The sequence below is a fragment of the Dermacentor albipictus genome, chromosome 1 (assembly GCF_038994185.2).
Source record: "Dermacentor albipictus isolate Rhodes 1998 colony chromosome 1, USDA_Dalb.pri_finalv2, whole genome shotgun sequence".
Classification (NCBI taxonomy): domain Eukaryota; kingdom Metazoa; phylum Arthropoda; class Arachnida; order Ixodida; family Ixodidae; genus Dermacentor; species Dermacentor albipictus.
Window position 1 is genome coordinate 453614171 of NC_091821.1, and position 18727 is coordinate 453632897.

Below are 18727 nucleotides of genomic sequence, written 5' to 3' on the forward strand. Positions count from 1 at the left end.
AACACTTATGTGTGTCTTGGTTGGTTGTGCCTGTACATCCATCACCAGGCTGCACTGATTCTAGAAGATATATGATGCGTCGTTGGACTCCATCCTCCTTGTTATTTAAATTCTACATATCCTGTTGCCACAAAGCATAAATGGTCTACGGGAGATTATGGTTTGGTCCTCCCAGTCATTTCTTGCGAAAAATATTACTCATGCGCTTCATTGCCGAATCTCCATTTAGGTACAGCTTTACAGACGTGGAAGAAAACAAATACGCAAATAGTTCTCCTTGCAGATGTTTAGACGCATTTCTATCGTCTATTAAAAGTGACACAGAATGCAGCATTTCTCAAGGACGACCTCCATCCAAAAATATTTGTTTAACATCTTTGGTTTCATGCTATTTAACACCATACCTGACAGCTATTTCAAAGTTGAAATATTTACAAGCGTTCTGTCTGAACCACAGTGCCAGATAAGTATACCATACCAGCCTATGAGAAGGCTTGCGCTCATGAATGCATCAAATTGTAAGACACTAAATGGTCATCACCTCAAGGAAACCGATGTGGTGGTCCTCCTCACAATCGCCAGCATGTACGCTACCTGCAACGAAACATTGTTTTCAGGTCAGTTTCGATATCGCCATGCCTAACAATCGACTTGTTCTCAGGTCTGACAGAATAGATGCTATGAATTGGTGCGCAACAATAGTCGCAATCTGAGAAAAGTATTCTTTCTGAAGTATTCGTACTATTCACGGGCGTTGCTCATATCTCAGTAATAAAAAAACATCACTTAAGTATTATCGAGTGGGCATCGTGAGTTACATCCGCGGTGTACACGACAGCCGCATAATTTTTTCTCTCTTGACGCCTAACTGTTTGTAATAATTTTTGTGGGTTAAGTATGTTCGTACTTGCCCAGTCCGAGCATGTTTGTAGGCGTTCTCGATATCTAATACTAGTTAGTGCTGTACTCGCACTAACGAGTGTACTTCACGCCGTTCATTTTATTGACAAAAGTAAACACTAACGAAGGCCTAAAAATTTTAATGTTCACCAAGCTACATGTTCAAATAGTCTTACTATCAAAGTAAAGCTTGCTCCGGCTCCCGGCTCAACGCCGAAGAATTTAAAAAAATGCATGATGATGTGTAGTTACCTTATTCTTCTGTAAATAATCTATAACCCACAAGCCATATTGTTAGTTATTATATGAAATGAAATTGTTTATTTTGCCATCCTGTACATTTACAGATGGAGGGAGTGTAGATAAAAAGTTGTCCTTGAACAGCTTGACGTGTCCACAATCCCTGTTTCTGCAGGCAGGCAGCATAATATATGCGCACATACATGTACATACATATATGTAGCTGTATACATAGCTGCAATGACATGTTACTCACTCACACTTTGCTTCATGTCACAAAAGAATGCAATAACACAGATACATAAAGCTACCAGATATTACATCGAAACCAGTTTCAAAAAAATCAGTTTCAGTTCCTTGGATGATGACGTGAAAAGATAAAATCGGACCGAATTATAGTAATTTAACAGTGTTGGTATTATGTATTTAAGGCATTGTTTCCCATAGTTTGAACGTGGTGTTGGTACTAACCAATCCTCAAAATCTCTTTTAACGTAATTTGTAGATTTTCTCTGAAGTTGGGCTAGAGTACGCAGGTTGTTGATATTTCGATGGATTTCCAGTTTATATACATGACTCAGACGATATCTGTAGAGATTGTGAGCTGGGATCACACCAGAATTATTAAAGAACGTTATTGTCGATGCCGTGTAGGAAGCGTTATATGCGTTGCGGATATACTTCTTTTCTAACAGGTGAATATGTTCTAGATTGGTGGATGTTGTATTACCCCATACTAATTGGCAATAGTTTATATGTGATTCGGAAAGTGAATTGTACAGCAAGAGTTTAATACGCGTGGAAAGAATGTATCTCATACGGCCTACTTCATCAGGTATTCTACTTATTTTGCTTAGAACTTGTTTGACGTGATTGTCCCCAGACATGTTCGCTGAAAAGAAGACACCCAGACATTTGAAGGTCTCGACTATTTAAATAGTCTTTGAGTTTAATACAATGTCTTGACGGGGAGGTATTTGCTTGTTTTTCGGTCTGAATATAACTGCTTATGTTTTTTAATGTAATACCTGATGTCTTGCTGGAATGAATACTGTCGAACGTAAGTAGTAATATATTGTGAATAATAGTTAACAATTCTTTTTCACACATTTGCAACTGGGATTCCTGTGCGCTGTGAGAATCTTTAGGGACATTACAAAAATATTTTAGAGCCCCGGCTAGTACCTGAGTGAATATGTACTGTTTACCGGCGTCTTAAAAAGATTATACTTTACCAGCAAACAAAAATTCCAATATTCTTGAACCTATTTTAATGAGTTTTCCGTCTGCTCACGCATTGCAAAACATTTATTTCTCATCGTACCATCTATTCCTTATACAGCTTTTGTTGCACATTCAGGCTCCTTTACTCAAAGGCGCATCCAGTCATATGGACGTTCTGAGACTGGCCTGATTTTGCAGAATGAACTCATGAAGCTTATTGCACACATTATTGGCAGAAATATCTGACTGTGTGCTACCTTTTTTTCACGGTAAGAAAAGTTGCAAGCATCACGAGGAAACCGCAAAAGCGCTTGTCTTGTCTGTTTCTCTTCCCCCTGTGTGCGTTTATGTCGCACTGCTTGGAACTCCGATAACTACGAATGCATACTAACTCGCCGAACTTTTGATACTACAGAACCTAATTGTCCTTTAGAACAATTTATGCTTTTTGCATATTGGTGACTCCCTTGCGCCCTTGCTTAAATATGTGCATATTGTTCTGTTGCAGCAAACCTTCCTAAACATTCACCACCACTGAACTGCTTAGACGACGCAGGTATGATGTACGAAGAAAGCGAAGAAACTAGCTTCTTGTAAAAAATAATGCAAACAGGGCTTCCTGTGCATATATATTGATACCGAAAATTAATTTTTATGTTAAGGCTCACATATAGCCTGATTTCTTGAAAGTTGCCTATGTTGAAAGCTACCTACCCTTTTCAATCGCTATGACTTTTATAGAAGACCATTTCTTTGAAGGGGATGCCTTAGCATCGTAGTTTTGTGTAACGGAACATGCTTTCCTGGGTAATCCAGCCAACGGTTCTGAGTATAAGGAAAACTACAGTTTCGATTGAAGCACTCGTTTTGTTTACCGCTGCCAATGTCCCTAGATTTCTCGGAGCCTCTCACAAGGTGCTTGCCTCTAGCAAACTTAAGGTCCTGTTGTCAGGACCTATAGCTGGGCAACACTTTAGCTCATTCGCTGTTATCAAGGGTCGCCATAAAGAAAATTTTGCATGGAAATGCTACAATCAGTATTTCAACTGTGGGGTCCCTTTATTAAGCCTAGCAGCGCATTTCACATTGCGCTTAGAATTCATAGCAGCTTTAGATTTGCCTTCGGCATTAGAAAAACGCTACAAAACAAGTCTTCCGTGCACACTGTTGCATTATCTGTAAATACGTGGCATATCCCAGCCGTACTATTACTGCAACGACTCTGCGTAAAAGAAGCTGGACAGCGATTCAACCCCCAAGGTGAAGTAGACGACCAATACAATGATATTCATTTTTCGCATCAGTACCGTTGATGATACGAAAAAACGTTCGGAAAAAGCTATCATTACGACAGCTGGACAAAACCGCAGACTCCCACACGTGCATTCACAGCGCTGATATAAACACAATGAGCCTATAACTTTTCAGAAATTATAGAAAGTTACGCATATAACAAAAGAAAGTTCTGTAAAAAAATACAAGCTGATACAATATTTCAGAAATACATAAAATGCACTCCCATATTGCTACGCAGACAAATGCAATCTTGTACACAGAACGCAAAAGAAAAAAGCACGTAAAGTACATTATTATAGAAATATATTTCTGCTTGATGCAGAGCAAGAATGATAACAAAGCATACGGTTGCTGCTCTTGTCCAAAAGACAGCACAATACCCAAAATAAAGTTTTGATCTTAGAAGGACGATGAACCGCAATGTTTTCTTGAGCAAGTTTATTTATTATTGGTTATTTATTCCGCGTGATATGTTACGTAATGTTAAATAACCCCCTGTATAAGGTCCTTTAGGGTACTAAAGGGTCATTGGGGTCAATAAGGACCCTAATGTATAGGGACCTTTAGGGTCATAAAAAGAAAAGTTGTGGTTTTAACTGAGGCGAAGTCATTGAACACCGCACTCTACAGCGCCAACTCACGCTTGAGGATGGTAGGGGAAGCACCGGAGTGCTTCATTGTTTTCTTTTTTACCAAGCTATCTTCAGGTTCGGTCAGAATTTTAAATTGCACATACCTACCTACGGGAACTACCCACATTCTTACACTTCACATACCAGCGTAACGGTTCACATTTTTATGCGGCAGTATTTGTGGGATCGACTCACGGAAGAAGCCAAAAAATCCACATGTCATTTACGGAAAAGTTTGGATAAGTTGCTACAAAAAGTATTATCCTGACGATCACTTGAAAAGGGAGAGCATTAGCTGACGATGTTCGGCAGGCTAAGGAAATGACTGAGCTGCAAAGAAGCAACCTCCAACTGTGCGTGGAGACCAGTGACGTTCTCCATTGGAGCCCTAACGCAGCGGGTTTGGTAGAACAGGTGGTTAAAGGCGACATGACATTTAAACCAAACTGCTCAAATGTAGACCTTAGTTTCCGCTTTCAATAGAGAAAACAAAATGGACCGAAGGAGATACTTCAATAATAATACGAAGCAATGAATAAATAACAAGGGATTTGTAACTACTAATTTCTCTACGTATGCCGAATCTCACGTTACCGTGAGCTCGTAATTATCAGCAACACATACCTACCTTCGTTCCTGATTTTGTATCCCCACAGACACAACTCTCTGCGCTCGCCGTTCAATATGATCTCACCAGACATCATGCCACCTTGATCGTACGAGTCCATTTCACTCGTTAGCCTATGGCAAGATGAAAAGAAAGCAAGACGTCATTATTATCATCATCAGCAGCAGCAAAAGTAGCCTATTGTTATGTCCACTGCAGGAGGAAGGCAACTCCTAGCGATCTCCAATTCTCCAATTACCACTGAATTGCGCTAGCTGATTAGCCCCTGCACCAGAAAATTTCGTAATTGCGTCACACCACCTCACTAGAATCACCCCGTCCCACCACCACAAGCAAGACATATGCAGCAGTAAAGCATGGGGATTTCCTCGAAGGGACTGAAAGCCTAATGTTCTAGCAGGATGGTTCAATGGGAACCTCAATGGCACTAAAAAGACAGGACAGAATAGAATGACAGCACTGGGCTAACTTCAAACTGTTTATTTTGAGAAGGTAACATGTCTTTTTACAAAACGTAACTTCATGTGAAGAATGTCAGGCGTACAGTGGTCAGCAAGTGGAACGCTATACCTGGAATGCGTGGCTGCCGGCCCTTTTGGCACCACCCGTGGGCGTTGGGAGCCTGGATCTGAGGTATCGGGGTATACAATGAAACTGCAAGCTTTTGAGTGTCATTATAGGATTGCATTTAGTCCCCCACTGAAAACACAGCGGTAGGCGGTGCCGTAACATGCGCAGGCTGGAATGGAGTCAGATTATGACGTTTAAATGGCTGAGCACTACAGATGACCGTCAGAAAAATCCACTTTGTAACGAGATATTGACAGTGACGCGGTGATCACGTACATGTCTGCTGGCCCTGCCTGCATTTTGTTGGAGCTGCGTACGTGCCGACGTGCCTGTGCGCTGGCAAGGGGCCCTTAGCGTTTACTATGAGCTTCCAGAGAGCAAGCATTGCAAGCGCTCGCACGAAACACTGACAGAAATAAAATGTTCAGAATCATCAATGATAATTGTCAATGTAAAGGAACAGCCGAATGGTTCCAGAAAGTTGTTCGCTTCATTAAAAAAAGATACTGTGCTTAAAGGTCTACGCTTGTTCCATTGAGGATATTTAGGTGGCATTTATCGTTTCATTGCGTGATACCGTAGAGAGCACAGCAGCTAACCACCGCATGTATAGCCGTAGTGTACGTCACCGTACAAAGAAGCCGATTCTAGATGTATGTCTTGTTTCCAGTGGCGCGAGCAGAAGCGTAGAAGGAAACGTGCAACCTCTAGAGAGGCCCCAAAGGTCTCCCGCGACAGCTGCGCAGCTCGATTGTCCGAGATCACGAACTCTTTGCATCGGACTCTTGGTTTAAGGACTGAAATTGTGTTCATCACCGAGCCCAAATTCCCTACCACGAAAAGGGGTGAAAGAGCTGCAGCGGCCTAAAAAAAGAATGCCGCGCGCACGTGTGCACGCGATAGAACACGCCAGAGGGCGCCCATCCATAGCCGTCCCATCCACCTGCCGCTACCCGGGACCATCTACACCATTGCTGGCTAGCTGCAATAAATTGTGGCCATGGCGGTTTCTACTCCTCAGCCACACCCACAGAACCAAGAAAGCTTTCCCTTTAAGGATACTTCAGCGTGGTGCGTTGCTAAGTATAGGCGAGACTGATTTTAGTGTATAAGCATTCTTTGACGAGTGCCCCAGCAAAATCTGTCACCCGAGAAGTGCAATGTGTTTTATTTGCACAAAAAGGCGTAATTAGCTACATTAATACATATAATTCTTATAATATTGTTAATGTAGATGATTGGTAGCTTCATAAACGATAAGTAACAGCTGAAACGAAAGAAGTTGCTAAAAGCGAAAACCGTTATCATAGGGTCGCCTTAAAAGCTTGCTTTCTCGCATTATAGGGTCGTGTGCAGAGAAGCCTGTTGTGGGGTTACTGAGTATAAAAATAATAACTGCGATAATAGTACAATATTAATAAAAAAATGATCGGTGGCTTAAAAAATCTGGTTACCTAGCCGTGGCCGCGTCAAGGTCATCACAAAAAGCTAAAAATAGAAAATAGACCTAAAAACCAGTGCCATACCACTCTCTGAAGGTGGATGGAGGAGGTGAAGGCGGGCCCCTTAATGGCGAATTGTCCATCACCGTGCGTCAAACGCCTTGTGCAGATAAATGGATGGCGAGTCGCGACTAGTCGCTCCTCCATGATGTTGAGCCTCCGAAGGCGGGGAGGCACCGGGGCGGATACATACGTGTATAATGTTGAAAAACGCGGCACAACCCCTTTTACCAGCGTATCCAAGCATGTAGAACAGACACGCTCATGATCGCACTCCGAGGGCACACACTACTTCACTCTAGCCAAGGCCACGTGCGTTGGTCGACGTCCCGCAGTGCAGTAATGGTTGTGAGGTCACTCGAAAACCACAAGCGGTGAAGCACAATACAGGCCACACAAAATTGATTCCCCCAAAACTTCCCCTGAAACCTGGCTATTGCTCCGGTGCAGCATTTCAAGTTTGCGTTATCGGGGCCACATGGACGATCCTCATTTCTCTCCGCCTCACGGTCCTGGCGGGAAGCACACTTACGCGACCGACCACCATGGGAGTGCAGAAGGAAATCAAATTACATATGCAAGCGCTTGGAACACAGACAAAACAAAGGGCGATGCGATGGTGGCATGACCGATGCGGGTGAAAGCGTAGTGCCTAAGATATTAAAGTTATTTTTTGCAAGTTGGCGAAGCGCTTAAAGCCTGATTCAGTGCCGCCGCGGTTCGGCCCGGTATTGTGACTGTCTTCGCGATTGGTCGACGTATGGGGTGAAATTCTCGATCACTTGGATTACATACATCTTCGCCGTAAATACATCTTCGCCGTAAAAGGAAAAAAATAGCTGTGGTGAAAGCGGTTTGGATGGCGCCCCGGCTAAGTTGACGCACACGGATTTAATTTCTTTGGCACCGTAAAAGCGATGGGTAGACGTGCGTAAGCTAGGAAAAGCAAGTAATCAAAAGCGAAATAACAGCCGAGTCAGAGAATTATTACGCACTAGTACACAATACTCACAATTTCTGTATTATTGCTTTTTTGCACAAATACGGAGAACAAGCTCGTGAAAACGGACTTTTCCTCTTCCTTCAGTGGGAAATTGATTGTTCGTTCCCAGAATTTCTTTTTAAACTAACCAGTATTATAATTCATTGCTACAGCAAACAATAACCCAGCTCAAGGAGACAAACGTACAAGGTGCGTAAGCCATGCCTACCTCTTAATATCGCGCAGCATCTGAAGCGTCGGGTTTTCAGCACAACTCTCTGCCAACATAGGTGCTGCGATCTCCGCTGGTTGCTCCGATGTGTGTGACAGGGCAGACCAGCTGAAAAAAACGAATAAAAGGAGCTTTGGCAGATCAAATATGCAGTGGTGGCCAAGTTTATTTGAAGGGTGCTCACGACATACTAATACAAATTTGTGGTTATTTAGCAAGAACACCTTGGCGAAGGTTCGGTGCACTGTCACTTCGAGACGTTTGGTATACCGAAAGCCTGGTTACCCTGTGAGGATAGCAGCCGCCGAAAGTGTAGCCGTGCTCACGGCCTAGGAGCCCATAGAAAAATTAATATGAAATTTTTTGCAGACATTACACTTGTAAATGAGCCCTGCTAAACGTCAAGAAGATCGTAATCTCATAGCCAACTGTCACATAGCAAAAGCTTACGCGGATGATTGATCGGAGCTTTATTGAAGCGAGCAACATACTTGGAATATAATTTTCATGCTACCGTGGTACAGTGTAGTAGAGTGTTGTAAGATTACTGAACTAAATTTGATCATGGTCTGTCGGATTCATTGCGGGATGACTTCATGTGTGAAAAAACATTCGCAGCTGGGCGAGCTGCGCGGTCCTCCAGAGGAGACTTGACACAACAAGAAAAGAAGTCCCTGCTTTTGTATTTTCCCGTGAGGATCGCACATTAAATTATGTGGCTTAGTTTTTCTGCATTCAATGAACTATTACGTATGAAATATTATATCATTACGAATACGTTATGTGCTTATGAGTCACCTCTTGTAGCATCTCTGTGACATGACTTATTATATATGTATGGGACGTTACCATGTAGCTTTCGTGGTTGTTACTTTGTTTAGTGCCTCTTTCTACTATGCATAATGTTTTGTCTGAATTTTCGGCGTAACAAAGTGCGCAACATTTTCTAAATATCCTGCATTCAAAAAAAGACAATCGTATACCATGCACTTTCATTCCATACATGACCTATACAAGACAACAAACATAACTTTAATGTGGTGGCCAATTGAGTACTTCTCTATTGCTATAGTAACTATATGGACACTCCACGCGCATTTTTGCAGTCGTCGTCACCGTCGCCGCGATGCTCCAATAAAGTCCAAGCACGATAACATTGTCGCCACGCTGTATGCCCTATGTGCGAGTGAAACTTGGTGTGGTCACCTGTAGACCGCGGCTCAATCTCCCTCGCTAGGAAGGAAAGCGGGAAGAAAGCGGAAAGACAGAGACGGGGGAGGGGCGGCTCGTTCGACTGCGGTGGCTGCGGCGTACTGCGGAGCCATGCGAGCGCCCTGTCTTAAAAGCGATCTGCGATGTGAATAAAGTGCGCCCAGTGCTGGTAGCTTCATATCTGGGTCGCTATAAGGTAAAGCTATTTCGAAATTCCCTATTCGAATTCCGCAATCAGTTCTCCGCGATTGGTCAAAAACTTCCTGACCCGCCCCCATTGCACCTCTCTGTCATTCGACGTCACGAAAACCGTGATACTCTCCCTTTTTGATATGACGTGTACACACTGATTATGCATAATTGGACCGAACAAAGAAACAATAGTTATTTCTGATTCGACTCCTTTTCGCCATTAGACTTCGGCTCTTGGTCAAAAGCTTTGGTGCTGCACCCACTTCATCTTCCTGTCACGCGACGACAACAAACCTCGAAAACTCCAAGGGGAGTATGGTAGCGCGATTCAAAGACGGGACAAGAGAAGACACAAAGGGACACACACAGCGCCAACTTCCAACACTGTTTATTGTCGAAAACCAGGTCGTACTTATACGCTCAAAGAACACGAGTCACATCCACGTGAACAGATTAACAATCATAGCGATACATTTTGTGATAAGTTAGGCCATGCTCAGAAATTTCAGTTCTTTTTCAGAGAGAGCCAATGATGGTTTGCTGATACATGTGTCCCATAGGGCATCAATCTGCTCGGCTTCTATTATAAGTCTAGTGAGTTCGCACTTGTTTCTACCGGTAATGGTTGTTGATTCGAAGAGAGGGGAGCACTTATGTTCCTTTCAATGAAGGGAGAGAAAGCCATCTGATACAAGTTTGTCGACTTTATTTTCGTGTTCGCGCAGTCTATCATTTATGCATCTGCCCGACTGTCCGACGTAATACTTCCCACACGATAAGGGTATACGATATACAATTGAAGTCTTACATTCTCTGAACTTCTTCCTGTGTTTAACTTGGCAGCTAGGGGCACTCTCTTTCTTTTCTGGTCTTGTTTTCCTGCACAGGCTGATTAGTTTGTTGGGTGCAGAAAAAACCACATCAGTGTTTCCTCGGCGAGCAATTTTCTTTAGGTTGTGTGACAACCGGTGGATATACGGTATCACTGTTGGTCATTTTTTTCTCTCGGTTCCTATCTCTTTCTGCTCGTTCAGCAGTCCCTGATTGCCGCACTTGCCGAAGTATTCCCTCAGCAACTGATGTCAGTACATGATTGGGATAACCTGCTTCATGCAGCCGCATGGCTTGTTGTGTGAAGGCTTCGTCAGTGCAATGATGGCATGATTTAGTAAGTGCGTTAGTGAAACACATTTTCGCTATTTCTCGTTTTACCAGTTTAGAATGGGCTGAATGATATGACAACAACGGTTTATTTGTCCGGGGACTGTAACACCAGCAAGTTAGTTCATCACCGAAGGTAAATTTAATATCCAGAAATTTGATCTTTTGTTTTATAGGCACTTCGAACGTTACTTCTAGAGGACAAAGGCACTCGCGTATAATGTTACTAATAGCCGAACACTCTGTGTCAAAGTTGTCTTGCTGAACATTCACAAACACCAAAAAATCATCAACAAATCGAAATATTTTAACAACTTTTGTATCATTGATGCGTGAGCACAGGTCTCTGTCTAGCTTGGCTAAGTACAGGTTGCTTAAAACAGGCGCTAAGCAGGATCCTATACAGATCCCTTGTTTTTGAAGGTACGCAATGTCATTTCTTTGCACAAATTTTGACTTCATGTACAAGTCTAAAAGTTCTAAAAAATATTCAACGGTTGTGCCCTCCTTCGTGCTAAATCTTACTGTCCCAAATTCATCTATACATGATTGAACACAACTTGACAATTCATTCTGCGGCAAAGAATAATACAGGTCCTTAACATCTGCTGAGAAGGCCTTTAGTCCCGTGTTACAGTTGGCCTCTACAAAGGCTAACACTTCCTCAGAATTTCTCGTGATGAACGGATCCTTAATCACGAGCAGGTTAAGCTTGTCTAATAAATAGACTGCAATAGATTTCTGCCATCTGCCTTTCTCCGATACTATTACTCTGAACGGGACACCATTTTTGTGAGTTTTCGCGCTAAAAAACACATCTAGGCTGTCATTCTTGCTTTTCCTTATTGATTTCAATACTTTATCTAGGTGCATGTCCCGGCACATCGCTACAGCTCTGCTCTTGACTTTCGCCAGTGAAATTTCCTTGTGTTCATTGAACACGGCTGCTAGTGCTTCATTAGCTTTTTCGTTGTAGCTACCATGTGACCATGTGTGGCTACCATTAGACTTGTACATGAAGTCAAAATTTGTGCAAAGAAATGACATTGCGTACCTTCAAAAACAAGGGATCTGTATAGGATCCTGCTTAGCGCCTGTTTTAAGCAACCTGTACTTAGCCAAGCTAGACAGAGACCTGTGCTCACGCATCAATGATACAAAAGTTGTTAAAATATTTCGATTTGTTGATGATTTTTTGGTGTTTGTGAATGTTCAGCAAGACAACTTTGACACAGAGTGTTCGGCTATTAGTAACATTATACGCGAGTGCCTTTGTCCTCTAGAAGTAACGTTCGAAGTGCCTATAGAACAAAAGATCAAATTTCTGGATATTAAATTTACCTTCGGTGATGAACTAACTTGCTGGTGTTACAGTCCCCGGACAAATAAACCGTTGTTGTCATATCATTCAGCCCATTCTAAACTGGTAAAACGAGAAATAGCGAAAATGTGTTTCACTAACGCACTTACTAAATCATGCCATCATTGCACTGACGAAGCCTTCACACAACAAGCCATGCGGCTGCATGAAGCAGGTTATCCCAATCATGTACTGACATCAGTTGCTGAGGGAATACTTCGGCAAGTGCGGCAATCAGGGACTGCTGAACGAGCAGAAAGAGATAGGAACCGAGAGAAAAAATGACCAACAGTGATACCGTATATCCACCGGTTGTCACACAACCTAAAGAAAATTGCTCGCCGAGGAAACACTGATGTGGTTTTTTCTGCACCCAACAAACTAATCAGCCTGTGCAGGAAAACAAGACCAGAAAAGAAAGAGAGTGCCCCTAGCTGCCAAGTTAAACACAGGAAGAAGTTCAGAGAATGTAAGACTTCAATTGTATATCGTATACCCTTATCGTGTGGGAAGTATTACGTCGGACAGTCGGGCAGATGCATAAATGATAGACTGCGCGAACACGAAAATAAAGTCGACAAACTTGTATCAGATGGCTTTCTCTCCCTTCATTGAAAGGAACATAAGTGCTCCCCTCTCTTCGAATCAACAACCATTACCGGTAGAAACAAGTGCGAACTCACTAGACTTATAATAGAAGCCGAGCAGATTGATGCCCTATGGGACACATGTATCAGTAAACCATCATTGGCTCTCTCTGAAAAAGAACTGAAATTTCTGCGCATGGCCTAACTTATCACAAAATGTATCGCTATGATTGTTAATCTGTTCACGTGGATGTGACTCGTGTTCTTTGAGCGTATAAGTGCGACCTGGTTTTCGACAATAAACAGTGTTGGAAGTTAGCGCTGTGTGTGTCCCTTTGTGTCTTCTCTTGTCCCGTATTTGAATCGCGCTGCCATACTCCCCTTGGAGATGCATTACCAACAAGCCCACATTGCAACCCTCGAAAACTCACTGCGTCAAAGTGACGTGTATGCGTCAAAGATCCATTAGTATGCCTGAACAAAACTGAATTTTTGTCTGAATAGCTGCGGGCTGCCCGTTCCGGAAAAAAAAATAAAAGATGGATGCCGCCTATCGCTCAGGCACTGGCTACTCGCACCTGCGGGAAAGCATGGGTGTATTTTCGTACAATAAAATTTTTTGCGAAGCCGTGTAATGTTTTCGAGCACTTTCGGCAGTCTGCGACCTCACTCTGCTAACTCCTTTTTGCTGAGGATCACTTTTAGCAGCATTCTTAATCTTCAGGTGCATGCCGCCGCGATTTTCGACCAGCCACCGTAAGCTATAGGTAAGGGAAAGCGGACCAATAGCAGACCCCGGCACCACCCTCTTCATCCGGTTATAGATTTTCAGTAAACTGGCTCGGCCCCATCGAATCCCTCTCCACTTGAACTTGCTCATCGCCCCTCGTCAGCCAATTAGATAAGACAAGCCACTCAGTGTAGGCAATGTTATACGTTTTTAAAGCAAACAAAAATGACCTCCTATAAATGAGGACAGTGTTTGATTGGTCTCTTCAGACGACCTTAAAGGTGACCGCGCGATTCTTGCGTCGGCGTTTACGCAAATTTTACGTCCGGAGATTGCAATGTAAACATTTTGGAATAGTTTTACGTTATGGGGCGCCTGCTTAGTTAGCCCCTGCTTAGTGAACACACTTAGTTCACGTTGAAGCTAGAGGCAGCACAAAGGTCAACTCTCTCGCTGCTGCTACCGCGCTTCCTCACTCCAGAATTTTAAAAGCGAGTTTTCGCAGTCATCGAGTGAGATATGTTCATGTTTGCTTGTGCCCGCGTGACACCACGCTTGCTAATTTAGTTTGCAGCAAAAATGTACAAGTTTATACAGCCGGCAAAGCTACTATGCGTACTTCCTACAGTTCTCTATACATTCGCTATCGCAATTGACGCTTCACCTTTCGGGCGAAACTGGGAATTTTATAATTTTCATAATAAAGCACCCGTTTCTCGCGTAATGCGTTGGTTCAGTACTTACATGAGTCCAAGCTTCACGTGAACTTCTGTATCCTCTGGTGTCGCACTTGTGGAATGAGGTTTCATCCTGAACAGGAAAGAAAAAGACTGCAACGATAACCGGCTAAGGCATTCAGCGTACGTATATCGTGTTATAAAAAAGGAGTTAAAAACATTAGTGATGACAATGTTTAAAACTTTCCAATTTTCAAACGTTCTCAGCAGTTACTCGAAAAACAAAATGTTTTTCAGTTTTCTCAGGTTTGCGCCCCAGTCGTTCATGTTGCATACTGTTTTGTTCTTGCTTTAGTTTTTTCCTTGAATGTGTGTTTTTGGTGTAGCTGCCTCCCACCCAAACACCAGACGCAGTAATTCCCCTTCAAGGTTTGTTCATTTATTTCCCATTATTTTTTGTTTAATACATTGAAGGCCAAATTACATGCACCGGGGTGTTGTTACGCAAACGGGTTAATGATAATCAATAACTCTGTAGAATAACCTCCTAAAATCAATTATAGTCATTGCGTATACGGGTGAATAAAGAAATAGAACAAACTTAAGGGAACACAAAGTAACCATAGTACATTCTCATATTATAACCATTCACCGCTGTAAGGAACTTGAATTCGTACAAGACACAAGAAAAGAGGTTTCATAATAAGTGCCACACCATTCTTTTTAATAAAGTTTATGTTCTTCTTCTTCATTATAATCGAACCTTGAATAATACGTTCATGAATTCCTCTTGATATGCAATAGGGACTAGTCGGAGGTCAAGTGACTGTCCAAGTTTTGAGCACGCCACAGCGAGAAAGTTGACTTCCATCTGGAGACTTTAGCCGAGCAACAGGCTTGGCATGCTATTTAATGTGAGGATATGAGTCATGAGATAATAGTTGCATGAATGGCAGTGTGGCGGGATTTAGAGCGCTAAGTTTATTTATTTATTTATTTATTTACTGAAGATACTCTTAACGCGGAAGGCAGCGGACACACCTCCTATAAGACCGAACAACAATTTCATATCAAAGCAGTTATGCCGAACCTAACCCTAGCGTTGCTAATGACATGTTGAATGTTAGTCCTGCGAGACAGATTGGGTACAAAAATTGATTCTGTGACTGTTTACGAGCGCACAGCTTACAGCCGCACACTGTTGATAGGACGGTGAGTTCGTGTCGCTGGTCACTGACACTGACTTGGAGCACTGCGCATGTGTCACTCCGCCTGTGCTGGTCTTCAATCAACGCTTTTGATGCTAACTTTGGCTTTTTGCCAGGAGATGTGTCGCACTGTTCGATGAACGTCTTTGACTACAATTTGGGTAACTAAGCATCGGCCATCGCGAATGCGATGGTCGATGCTCTAAAATGACGAAAAAAATTGCAGCGAAACCCGTCTTACGATGACTGTCGACGGCAGCGCGGTAAAATTGAATCAATATAATCAAACGACGCATTTGTCCCAAGTTGAGCGAAACTGAAACAACGTCACGAAGGTTCCTCAAGCACAGCAACACGACGCTTCTCCCGTCTGCGCCACAAGTGCACGTGCCCTTTTTCAGTGAACGTCTTTCACGCCAATGCTTTAGCGAGCTACACTATGAATGCACTGGGTGTGTTCCCTCTTGAATGAAGCTCTTGCCAACTTGAGTCTCTGCCTATGTCCCACGGAGTGCGCTGTCAGCGAGTGAACAATTCTGAGCGTTCGCAGGCACCCCTGCGCCACGCTTCGCATTTCGACGGTCATGCGCGGACATCTCAGAAGTGCCACTAGATGGAGCAGCATTTCCAGAAAGAAGCCTGAGAGATGATTGCGCTTGCTGTATTAGACATTTCTCAGCATTTGCAGGCACCGGCGTTCCATGGATTTCGGAGGCCACGAACCAGATTCATGGTGACGGCAACGCTAAATGACGCCGAGTGTTTTAAGGAAGCGCGAGAGAGGAATCCCGCTGCAGTACACGCTCATACATGAGTCGTTTCGATGGCGACAATACGTTGCGTGGCTATATTGATTCAACGCTATCGCTTTACCGTCGACAGGCATCATGAGAAGGGTTCTCCCTGAATTTGTTCCAATCTGCATGGCACACATCGAGGCGAATAGCTGGTTCTGATGTTAGCATTGGTGCATTAGTCCGGCCATTGAAAAAAACTGAGAACAATTTAAAGGCAGTGAATCGCTAGAAATTCGAACGCTTCTATATTGGCCCGATTCTGCCACGTCCCAAAGAAAGCATCTCATGATTTAACAAGGAAACCACCATAACTTTTTGCAAACAATTAGTTTGGGGTGCTAACGTCATGAATGCAATTCTTTGACGTCGTGCGGGTATGTGGCAGGCCGCCGCGCTAATGCAATATGAAATCTCACTTGAGGGGCAATTTGAAATTGGTGGTGATTCGTTACGTACAGTATCGGATGGGACACAGTAGACGTTAATTACACAGTACAATTTAACAGGACACAGTAGCGCATGTGACCCTGCTACTTCTGTGACTACAGAAGCAAGACAACGACGACTATCGTATAACGGGGATGGCAATGGCGTGATTACCGATTTATTTCGTAATTTGATCAGCATTGTTTCCCTACTTAAGGCACTTTACGCTTATCTATCTATCTATCTATCTATCTATCTATCTATCTATCTATCTATCTATCTATCTATCTATCTATCTATCTATCTATCTATCTATCTATCTATCTATCTATCTATCTATCTATCCAGCCAGCCAGCCAGCTAGCCAGCCAAGCAGCCACATACGCCGATCCAGTAGGCCAAGTTGTCGACCAGCTTGGGCAATAGGTATGCGCTCATGGTCGTTTTGCCATCGAGGATCGTGAATTCCCTGGAACACCAGTGAATTCACGAACGCACGTCCCCATAGATTGGATCCGCGTTTGAAACTCCGTCTATCACCAGGGTTACCACGAACGGGAGCAACACTTCTGTGCCGCCTTTGGCTCGTGGAATTCACGAACTCCTATTCGTTCCGCATTGGAATGGCCGACAGCCCTACTTGCGACACCTGCGGCTGCGAGGAGACGATTGAGCCCCTCCTTTGTGATTGTGCGCGTTACAAAGTGCCAAGAAAACCGCTCGTGGCCGCGCTCGAAAAACTGGGCAATCGTCCCTTTACAGAGGAAAAAGTTCTAGGACTCTGGTCCAGACGGGCTTCGCGACTCAAGGCCTTAAGGTCTTTGCTGAAGTTTTTAAGGACATGCGAATTGTGCGACCGTCTCTGAGTGTTGTAGCGCGTAGTATAGCGTTACTGTGTGAATTTTCCGATTTCCTTCTTTTCCCTCTTCTTCTTTCGCCCTTTATTAACTTTGCCCTTTCCCCAGCGCAGGGTAGCCAGACGGTACTTACACTGGCTAATTACCTGTCTTTCCTCCCCTTTGTCTCCTCCTCTCCTTGCCATTGAGGTGGTTCCATTGTTGTCAATCAAACTTCATGATCCGACTCTGATCATGCCGTCATCATCGCCCCTGGTACGCCTACTTAGTGCCCCAAGTTGTTGTAAATGTAAATGTAAACGTAAATGGCTGGGAGAAACGTCGGTTACACTTGCGTACTTTCGAGATCTGGGCGTCACCAACGTGAACTTTTATCGCCAATCGATTGGTGGCTTAGTTTCCGTATTTTCGCCTGCGTCACGGCCACAAATTCTGTAATAGAGGTCCTCCATTATGCAGGACCACCTGCAGGTCAGCTCGCTCAGCAGTGAACGAGCGTAAGTTTGTTTTTACTGTCGCTCTCGTTAGCCATTGTTCCCTGGGCACTATTTGGATGCTCCCACTACACCAAACGACCACGAGACGGGAGTCGGCAAACACAAGCCTCTTCCGCCGTCCAACGGTCGTAAACAACCAGTGCAAGCGCATAATTTGTTTATCGCGAAGCGGCTCAGTGTGAGGCTGGCATGGCTGGCTTGCGCATCAATCTCAACCATGACAGTGCATGACAGTGTGGTGGGGTGTCGGTCATGTAGTAACTTGCAAGCTATGTATAGCCTGACTTCATGTGTTGCACAACAGACTGGAAGGCACGCACACCAGCATTTGTGCAGTTGAGAGAAACGCGGCGGAGGTCGGAGTCAGCTCTTGAGACGCGGATTTACTCTGATGCATAGAGACACAAACCAATAATTCAAAAGAGGACCCTCAGCAAAAACTACGTTCAGAAAATACGTCATGATCATGTGGACGTCATGTGAGTCCTCCTTCAGAACGCCAGGTGACGGAACAATTAAAAATGTTGGTCTGCGATTCAACCTCCAGTTCAAGTCTATGAAAGTCAAACTCAGTTGCAGTTGACATACGGAGCGTAGTCACCACGCACCGATCTTTATCGCGTCATTCTTCGCGTGACGGGAGTATAGAACAGCGTTGCACTCTCTCTCTCTCTCTCTTCGGTATCGGCCCTCATTTTTATGTATGGTGAAGTATTCGCTATTTTAAATAATTTCTGAGGCTTAACGTGTCACAACTACGACTCGATTAAGAGGCACGCCGTTATGGGGATGGATGGATGGATGGATGGATGGATGG

At 43.7% G+C, this 18727-nt stretch overlaps 1 protein-coding gene across 1 annotated transcript in view; it reads right to left on the reverse strand.

Moving 5' to 3' along the window:
* Nucleotides 1-526: 526 nt before the first annotated feature.
* The window catches only part of LOC139054378 (uncharacterized), a 26498-nt gene continuing 8297 nt past the window's right edge, over nucleotides 527-18727 (reverse strand). The window contains exons 3-6 of the mRNA XM_070531291.1: nucleotides 14193-14258; nucleotides 8204-8314; nucleotides 4921-5033; nucleotides 527-594 (exon numbers count right to left, since the gene is read on the reverse strand). Coding sequence (XP_070387392.1) covers nucleotides 527-594; nucleotides 4921-5033; nucleotides 8204-8314; nucleotides 14193-14258 — 358 coding nt within the window. The remainder of the gene's footprint in view (nucleotides 595-4920; nucleotides 5034-8203; nucleotides 8315-14192; nucleotides 14259-18727) is intronic.